Source organism: Aquarana catesbeiana, linkage group LG01 (genome assembly GCF_042186555.1).
Source record: "Aquarana catesbeiana isolate 2022-GZ linkage group LG01, ASM4218655v1, whole genome shotgun sequence".
Taxonomy (NCBI): Eukaryota; Metazoa; Chordata; class Amphibia; order Anura; family Ranidae; genus Aquarana; species Aquarana catesbeiana.
In genome coordinates, this window is record NC_133324.1 from 950,999,456 (window position 1) to 951,009,472 (window position 10,017).

General features: G+C 43.5%; 1 protein-coding gene across 1 annotated transcript; it reads left to right on the forward strand.

Annotated features, from left to right (window-relative positions):
- The first annotated feature begins 4,378 nt into the window (after positions 1-4,378).
- LOC141121740 (gamma-crystallin-3-like) lies at positions 4,379-6,650 on the forward strand. Its single transcript, XM_073611450.1, has 3 exons — positions 4,379-4,402; positions 4,750-4,992; positions 6,374-6,650. The coding sequence occupies exons 1-3, from the start codon at positions 4,394-4,396 to the stop codon at positions 6,647-6,649; spliced, it is 528 nt and encodes a 175-aa protein (XP_073467551.1). The 5' UTR covers positions 4,379-4,393; the 3' UTR covers position 6,650.
- The last annotated feature ends 3,367 nt before the right edge of the window (positions 6,651-10,017 follow it).

A 10,017-nucleotide genomic window follows, 5' to 3' on the forward strand; every position in this document is an offset into this window, starting at 1 on the left:
AGTATAAGAGTCATAACTTCATTTCTTCATTTTCTTCACAATAAACTTGATAAAAAAAAACATACATGCAATCTTTTTTATATTTTTAATAGTTAATCATGCTTAAAGTAAATCTTAATCCAATAACTAAAACCTCATATACTTTTTACATCATAAATTATTTTCAAGGTTTTCCACCATTTGAAATCTAAATATTTATCAGGATCTCTTTGCAGTAAGGTCAGACTTCTGACAATGGTCAGACCATGCCCGAGACACATATTTCTCGGGCATGGCCCACCATTGTCATTGTCAGAAAGCCAGTCCAGAGTAATGATGTGTAGCCTGTGCGACAGTTGATGGTGAAAACACCCACACAGACTTTATGTCACAGTCTGGCATCAGGCTTGGAGGCCATTGGCTGTAGCACCAGAGGAGCACACACAGGGGGGGACAGGAGGGGGACCGGAAGAGCCCACGGAGGAGCACAGAGGAGGACACAGGGGAGCCGGGGGAAGATCAGGGATGATCAGTGCGGTGGTGGGGGAAGTTATAATAACCGATCTCCTTGTGCGGCTTTCAATAAAGCAGCTGAAAGCCGCGGAGGGGAGAGGAGGAGAAGTGGCTGTCAGCTGCTTTATTGAAAGCCACAAAGAGAGATCGGTGATTATAACTTCCCCCACCGCTGCACTGATCATCCCTGAGTGTCCAGGTATCAGACTAGGCATTGGGAGCATTTGCACGAGTACAAGTACTCCTGAAAATACTCTGTATCGGCACCGATACCGATACTAGTATCAGTGCAACCCTAAAATGAATGCATAAGTGCTGCTTCAGTAGTCACTGCGGTATTTTTCAAGTCTGGGAACAACCCTCAGTGTACATGAGTTAACTGTGCCTCCAAACTGGGGAGAGCTAAACTGCCACTCTGTTCTGATAAATCAAGAGTGTCCAGAGAAAAACTAGGGTGGCTAAGACATCGAATAAAAGGACAAATATAATTAATCAACAAGAATTTATTTTTAGAAAAATAGATAAGTGCATTCAGCAGGAGGTAGAAATAGCATTTCAAATAAATTCATTATCCCCATTTTATTGCCATTTGTACCATGTTTAAATCTGGTCCCAAAGTAATATTACAAGAGGGGACATATTGTTAATATAGGTATACCTAGGAGATTGGATAATTCCCAAGTATCAGAATTTATGGACAATTTTAAGAGGAAATGAAGGGTCAATATTGGGTATGGACTAAAGCCCCGTACACACGATCGGGTTTTCCGACAACAAATGTTGGATGTGAGCTTGTTGGCGGAAAGTCCGACCGTGTGTACGTTCCATCGAACATTTGTTGTCCGAATTTCCACCAACAAATGTTGGCTAGCAGGTTCTCAAATTTTCCGCCAACATATTTCTGATGTCAGACTTTCCGATCGTGTGTACACAAATCCATCGCACAAAAGTTCATGCATGCTCGGAATCAAGTCCGAGTCGGAAGTGCTCGGTCTTGTAAAACTAGCGGGCTCGCCGCATGTCTTGTACGTCACTACATTCGTAATTGTTGCCCAACATTTGTGTGACCGTGTGTATGCAAGAGAAGTTGGAGCCAACAACCTTCGAACGAAATTCCACGGTTTTGTTCTTGGAAAGTCCGATCGTGTTTACGGGGCATTAGAGTCCAGTGGAAATAGACTGGATTTGTTCCAGTTAACTTTGAATCTTGGAAAAAACTTTCCAAAACCAATTATGATCAAGAGGGCTTTGGCTAGTGATCCTGCAGAGTCAGCCACATATAATAACATGTTATCAGCACAGAGAGACTTTTTCTTCCAGATTGAGAATCTGGAAACTATGAGTATTCTATTCGTGTCCCTGCTAAGTAATTCAGCCAATGGTTCAATTGCAATGGCACATAACAGAGGTAAAAAAATGCACCCCCATCGTGTGCCCGTATACGTAAATATTTAAATGTTCAGTAGTATGGTTATCAACCCTGAATTGGGCGCTTGATTGATTATAAAGCACTTTAAGCCTTATTCTCTTTTCATATGCTTTCTTTCTTTCCTTTCTTTATTTTCCACAGCTACTCTTTGTTGCTCGCAGACTGTCTATTTAGTGATTGTCCCAACAACTGATCATCACAAGCCCCAATATTGCCTCCGTTCTTTGTGCTTTGCAGGGTCAAAATATTTACCTGTGGCTGGGTTCACACCATTGCGAATCCCCACATCTAATTCGCAATAGCAGGAGATTTTGACGGCTCTCTATGGAGCCAGTTCACATATCTCCGATGTGGCTCCGGTGCGAATTTGCGCAGGAGACCTGTGCATCTTTTGGTCTGTTTCAGGTGCGAATTCAGCCCAAAATTCGGGCTGAAATCGGACCTGAAACGGTGAACCAGCTTGCACCGGGCCCCTGCTGTGAGAAGGATCCGTCTTAAGTGTGAACCCAGCCTAAATCCTATCATCGGACCGGTATTGTTGATATGTATTTTTGCTGTGTTCGTTTTGGATATCATTTGATATTACTCTTTGTCCTTTTGCACTTAAAGTGGTTGTAAAGGCAGAAGGTTTTTTTATCTGAATGCATTCTATGCATTCAGATAAAAAGCCTTCTGTGTGCAGCACCCCCTGCTCATTTCTTGTAGATGTGATTATTATTGTGTCCACTTTACCTTGTTACCGAACCATTGTGGGATGTTTATGTGTTTATGCTTTTTATAATGTGTGATATACTTTGTGTATCAAGGTTTGTGGGCTTGTTGCCGGATGGTCTGGGCACCTAGGCTTGCTTAAGTGACTATTTGTTAAATAGCTTACTGTTTAATTAGCTTAATGTTTTTATTTATGTTGGCTGCTTCTTAGCTATGTTAATTATATTCCTGTTTACAGTTTGTATTGTTAGGGTAATGTGATCAGGCATCACCTGATCTTCTGTGCTATATATTCTGTGTGAATTTTCAATAAAATGAGTTCCCTTTTGCATCTAACTAGTGTCGTCTAGTCCTTGGGTGTTCAGCTATAATACCTGGTTCCTGGGTCCAGACTGGAGGAAGCTGAGTCTTGACGGAAGCACCCAAGCTGGGTGCTGGACGTTCCATTAGATACACAATATTACCAAAAGTATTGTCCCCCCTGCCTTTACACACACATGAACTTTAATGGCATCCCAGTCTTAGTCCGTAGGGTTCAATATTGAGTTGGCCCACCCTTTGCTGCTATAACAGCTTCAACTCTTCTGGGAAGGCTGTCCACAAGGTTTAGGAGTGTGTCTATAGGAATGTTTGACCATTCTTCCAGAGGCGCATTTGTGAAGTCAAGCACTGATGTGGACGAGAAGGCCTGGTTCGCAGTCTTCACTCTAATTCATCCCAAAGGTGTTCTATCAGGTTGAGGTCAGGACTCTGTGCAGGCCAATTAAGTTCCTCCACTTTAAACTCGCTAGTCCATGTCTTTATGGACCTTGCTTTGTGCACTGGTCCAAATCATTTGGTGGAGGGGGGATTATGGTGTGGGGTTGCTTTTTAGTGGTTGGGCTTGGCCCTTTAGTTTCAGTGAAGGGAACACTTAAGGTGTCAGCATATCAAGACATTTTGGACAATTTCATGCTCTCAACTTGGTGGGAACAGTTTGGGGATGGCCCTTTCTTGTTTCAACATGACTGTGCACCAGTGCACAAACAAGGTCCATAAAGACATGGATTAGCGAGTTTGGGGTGGAGGAACTTGACTGGCCTGCAGAGTCCTGACCTCGACCCGATAGAACACATTTGGAATGACTAAGTGGAGACTGCAAGCCAGGCCTTCTTGTCCACATCAGTGCCTGACCTCACAAATGCGCTTCTGGAAGAATGGTCAAACATTCCCATAGACACACTCTTAAACCTTGTGGACAGCCTTCCCAGAAGAGTTGAAGCTGTTAAAGCTGCAAAGGGTGGGCCAACTCAATATTGAACCCAAGAATTAAGACTGGGATGCCATTAAAGTTCATGTGCCTGTAAAGGCAGGCTTCCTAATACTTTTGGTAATACAGTGTATATAGTATATTGATTTGAATCCTGAATTTCATCCTCTACAGATAAGAGGGTCAGAAAATGTGTAAATCACAGATTCCCCTGATTTGATCATTGTAAGCCTTGAAGTCTGCAGTAGACATGGGTTCAATGGTATAGTGATAGTACTCACACATACAAAGAGGCCCATTCTCATGACAGATAACTCTAACACAAGCAAAAGCTAACACACAATAGGTGTAAAGAATCACATACACAAAAAAGACATAGTAATGGGAAAATCCACTCATTGTGCATACTGTGCATGGTGTCAGCAGGTGAGGGTGTAAGCAGCTGTGGATGTATATAAGCCTGTGCTCTTGATGCTAGCCTCATTACAGCAGTGGAGTACACATCCAGCAACATGGGAAAGGTAAGAACCTACTAACACTGCTATAAGAAATATAATTACCCGCTAATATTTTTTCCTTTACAAAATCGATTTTGTTTTACTCGACCTCCCACCCATTATTCTTGTTTGCTTGAGACCCACTGTTCGCTTTTTTATTTCAGTCAAGGCTGGTAGTAAAAAAACAAAACAAAAAAAAAATTAAAAAAAAACGTTGTGGTCTCCTACTAAGAAACAGTTGCAGGTAAGTATTTTAAAGAAGGAATGGAAAAAAACTAATCCAAATGCTAAGTATTCTAAAAAGTAAAAATGGTAAAACATTCTGTAAGTTGCTAATGATTTCCACTGTGAATTTACCATTTTCTCTGCAGATCATCTTCTACGAGGACAAGAACTTCCAGGGTCGCTCCTACGAGTGTAGCTCTGAATGTCCCGACCTGTCCTCATACTTCAGACGCTGCAACTCCATCCGCGTGGAAAGTGGGAACTGGATCCTGTATGAGCTCCCCAACTACAGGGGACATCAGTACTTCCTGCATAGAGGAGACTATCCTGACTTCCAGCAGTGGATGGGCTACAATGACTCCATTAAATCTGTGCGTCTGAGCCCCCAGGTAACACAACACTTTTGTACTCTTTATTAAATCATTTTGTTTTTTCCTTTTTTTTTATTTTGCTGCAAAGAATATTATCAATGTGGGTTAAAAAATACCCACAAAAAATAAAAAAATTGGTTGCCATCATTTGTTTAATATAAAAAAAAAAGACGCTACACTCACCCTATCCCTAGAGCTGTCCCCTGCAGATTCACTTGTTCACCAATCCAACACCATACCTCTTTTAGGTTGAATGACACTCAAGTTTATTCAATCCATTTCCTGTAAACTCAGGCTGCCAAGGGCTCAGCCCTTTCCTGGGTTCAAAGGGGAATTTTGTAGACAGCAGCTGAGCCCCCTGCAACATTAAGGATCTACCCACTACCAGAGAACAGGCAGAAGTAAGGGAGGGGTCCAATCCTTAGAGTTGGGTCTTCAGCAGAGGAGCCCCCTGCAACATTAAGGATCTACCCACTACCAGAGAACAGGCAGAAGTAAGGGAGGGGTCCAATCCTTAGAGTTGGGTCTTAAGATTTTAAAATCCTTATTTTGATGTATAGTTTTATATGTACATGCAGTGAGCCACATTTGCTTATTACATATGCATTATCTGCTTTTTGGTTTGGTGTGCTATGCAATGGTTGTAGTTTACTGCTCTTTCTTACAATGCCCGTCTATTTGTTGGCAAACAAACAATGTACTCTCCATGTGGCTGATTTTATCTCAACAGTTGTTTAAGAAAGTTCTGTCTTCAAATAATTGTCACCAGAACAAGTGTCCCCATTAAAAGATTTGTTCCTGCAGTGGTGACAACTCAAAGTTTTTTGTATTTTCCCTCATGTTTAATCTTGGTAACAGTGGCCACCATGATAAATAAAGTAAATCTCCCTGATGGGGGCAAAGACAGCAATGAAAACCTGTCCAAATGTGGTGTGAGGGAGGGTATTGGCTTTTATCTGATGTGCCTTTGAGCTCAAAGTTGTCCCAATCACCTAAAGTCTATCTCTAACAAAGGCAGTCTCTCCTGTGAGATGAACTTTATGGATCCTATCTCACTGCATTCTTGTTTTGTTCCAATGGAGACTCTTGAAGGGTGGTGCCACCACAATATTGACTCCAATTAAACTTTACTTTAGAACACATGGATAATGTACTTTAGAGAGTGCATGAGATATGATCAAGTCACAGCAGAATTTCGGCTCTTATGGTAGGACCAGAAATGGAAAGAAATGTTTGTGTTCCATCCATGGGCATGGGAAGACATTGAATTCCTTCCTACAAAATCCAAAACAATCCAAAACTCTGCTAAAATGATTGGCTTAGTGTTAAATTTATGTCCACTTGTCATTTGTTGGTAATACTCCTTTTTGTGTTATTATGGTGTAACTTATTTTAACAGCACCAAGATTCCTTCAGAATCAGGATCTACGAGAGAGAAGACTTCAGAGGTCAGATGATGGAGTTCACTGAGGATTGTTCTCATGTCTTTGAGAGATTCCGCTTCCATGACATCTACTCTGTCCATGTCCAAGATGGTTACTGGATGTTCTATGAGGAGCCCAACTACAAGGGACGTCAGTATTACCTGAGACCTGGAGAGTACAGGAGATACAGTGACTGGGGAGCCACAAGCCCCAGAATTGGGTCCTTTAGACGTCTCCACCACTCTTACTAAATTGACAGAATTTAATATATTTTTTTTCACAATAAATAATTAATAAAATTCTTAAAAAGAAATTGCAGTTAATATTTTTTATATAATTAGTCGTACTTAAAGTAGATCTTAATCCAATCTTTAAACCTCATATCCTGTTTAACATGTTAAAATAAATGTAACCACTATAAGTTTAACACTTTCTTCGGGGGGTCGTTGAAGGAAGGCCTGGCTCCTTGCTTGTCCATACAGCAATGAAAGTTTTGAAATTGTATTTCTGCATTGTTACCCTGTTCGAATCAGCAGGGTGGAGAATACAAGCAGCCTTGTTGACACAGATTTCTCGGGCATGGTCCACCATTGTCACTATCAGGAAGCCATTTCAGGGCAATGATGTGCAGCCTATTGTGACAGTTGATGGTAAGAACACCCATGCAGATCCCATGTTGTCAATTTTTTGGGGACAACTCCTAACCATGTACAGGCATGTACTGGCCATCGGGACTACTGGGAGTTTCCTGGTGGGCCGATGGCTCAGTGGGCCGGTTTCAGTGACAGCCTGTCACCTAGGGCGCACTGCTGCCTAGCCTAGCCGGGAGGGTTCAGGCCGGCCCAGATAAATCAGTTTGCCAGGCTGGGCGGCCGGCGCAGCTCCGCTGGAATAGTGCTGATAGACTTTGACGGCCTGGAATGTCACTCACTGTGTGTGCGCCTATGTATAATGTGCTGCTGTTCAGTGTTCAGGCCCCACAGCCCGTCTGTGCAGCACCGTCTGTGTGCACCATTTGGATTGGTGGTGAGTTGCCGCCGACCACCAGACCCCGCCAATCGCTGCGGCCTCGCTGGCACTGTGTGCCCAGGACAGGTGCCGTGCCAGCCAATGAAGTGCTGAGTGCAGGCGCGGTGCTCCGCCTGCCTCAACATGATGTCATCCCCTATTCCAGGCTCCAGTCCCACCCACGACAGAGCAGAGGAGCCTGCGCAGTCCCTGGCTGTCTGGACTGTCCTACACGGTGTGTGGAATACATATCTTTCCAGTCTTTAACAGTGTTCATTGCTGAAGAGTCCAAAAGAGGCTGCAGCGTTTAAAAAGGAGAGAAAGAAGGAAGCACAGAGCTCTGGAGAAGTAAGCACACAACCTTTACTTTTGAAGGGAACTGTTCTGGCCAAATTATAGGATGGGTGACTTACAACAGAGTTCCTAAAAGCAAGCCAGGATGGCAAATCCCATATTTCAATCCCACCAGGCTACCTTTAAAGATGTCCTAATAGCTATTCTCCGCAGATTTTGTCTGTCAGTCTCCTACCACCCCACCCCTGTCATCTCCATCACACCTGACATCTCCATCCCCCCTGTCAGCTTCCTAACACCCCACCCCTGTCATCTTCATATCCCCCCACTGCCAGCTTCCTACCACCCCACCCCTGTCATCTTCATTCCCCCCACTGCCAGCTTCCTACCACCCCACCCCTGTCATCTTCATTCCCCCCACTGCCAGCTTCCTACTACCCCACCCCTGTCATCTTCACCCCCCCCTGTCAGCTTCCTACCACCCCACCCCTGTCAACTTCACCCCCCCACACTGCCAGCTTACTACCACCCCACCCCTGTCATCTTCATCCCCACCACTGCCAGCTTCCTACCACTCCACCCCTGTCATCTTCTCCCCCCGTCAGCTTCCTACCACCTCACTCCTGTCATCTTCACCCCCCCGTCAGCTTCCTACCACCCCACCCCTGTCATTTTCATCCCCACTGTCAGCTTCCTACCACCCCACCCCTTGTCATCTTCATCCCCATTGCCAGCTTCCTACCACCCCACCCCTTGTCATCTTTATCCCCACTGCCAGTTTTCTACCACCAATGCAGGGACTTTTTTTTCTTTCAATGACACCACAGATACACAAGTCCCTGCTAACCCATAGTGCAGTGACCTGTGTTTTTTACTTACAGTGGAATGTTTTTACTTATTTTTTTTTTTGCGCAATTGCGTATAGTTTATATACTGTTTTTGTGCGTGTTTGCAAAATTAAAGTGGGCCAGTCTGGATGAAGTCCAGGGCCAAATTTATGTCAAAGTCCAGCCCTGACCATGTATATAATTTTCTATAAAGGGAAGGATTTATCAATCAAGCCAATAAAAAGTTGTTTCTTAGGTGGTTCGGATTCTTTCCAATGTGAAATCAGAGTTTTTTTGGCATTAAAAAACAGTTATAGTTTTGATTAGCTCCTATTTGTTCTAATATCCTCACTGATGACCCCCAATAAATTGGTGAAGCAGGGGTTACTTGAGAACCAAAAATTATGTCAAGAGTTCCTCCGTAGCAAAAAGGTTGTAAAAGGCAATCTCATGCCGTGTACACACGACCGACTCTTCGACAGCAAAGGTCCGACGGAACGAATCCGTCGGACAATTTGATCATGTGTGGGCTTCATCGGACCTTTTCTGTCGAAAAATCTGACAGACTTTCGAAATAGAACATGTTTCAAATCTTTCCGATGGACTTGAGTCCGATCTAAAAATCCAGTCGTCTGTATGCTAGTCCGACGGACCAAAAAGGATGCTAGGGCAGCTATTGGCTACTGGCTATGAACTTCCTTATTCTAGTCCGGTCGTACGTCATCGCGTTCAAATCAGTCAGACTTTGGCGTGATCGTGTGTAGGCAAGTCCATTTTGTTGGAACTCCATCGGAACTCCGTCGAAAAGTCCTTCGGAGTTCAGTCCGATGAAAAGTCCACTCGTGTGTACACAGCATAAGGATCTATGGACTGAATATCCCTTTGCCATTGTTGTCTTTTTCTATCCTATACATAGTATATTGAATGGTTTTAAGAGCTGATGTGCTTATTTAGTATTAGAAGATGCCAACATCTGGTAATTTAAATAATTCTGGAAGAGATGTGTTGTTCCATAAAGAATTAGAAGGAGACTTGGATAATGAGGAATCAGCAAGTTTGTCCCTACAGATGTAAAATATCTTCAAAGATATCTTTAGTATAGATGAGCTTGAACTCAGGTAAGGGTCTTTTCTATAAAGAAATCAATGCTTTAGTACTGCTTCAGTAGTCACTGAACACATCTCTCACATACGTGGTGGAGATCGATCTGGAGAGGGGGCTTCTTGTGCACCTCTTGTCCAACTTCTCTGGTAGTGATGACAGGCGGTGTGAGGACACAGAGTGACAGGAGGGCCGGTGTAGCAGGCAGCGCCAGCTGGTGTTTGCAGGAAGCAAAATTACATCACATATTATATATGGAAAAACAAACCAGCCAAATGAAAAACATTCCAGAATATGAGAATGCCCTGCTGCTCTCCCAGCGACACTGTAGTATCGGCCACTGGACTACAAATTTTGGGAAATGATCGATCTCCGAGATAAAATGTGCC

Excerpts from the sequence above, each read along its gene's own strand:
- LOC141121740 (XM_073611450.1), top strand. Across the intron at positions 4,993-6,373 it reads CTGTGCGTCTGAGCCCCCAG|CACCAAGATTCCTTCAGAAT; the intron begins GTAACACAACAC and ends TTATTTTAACAG.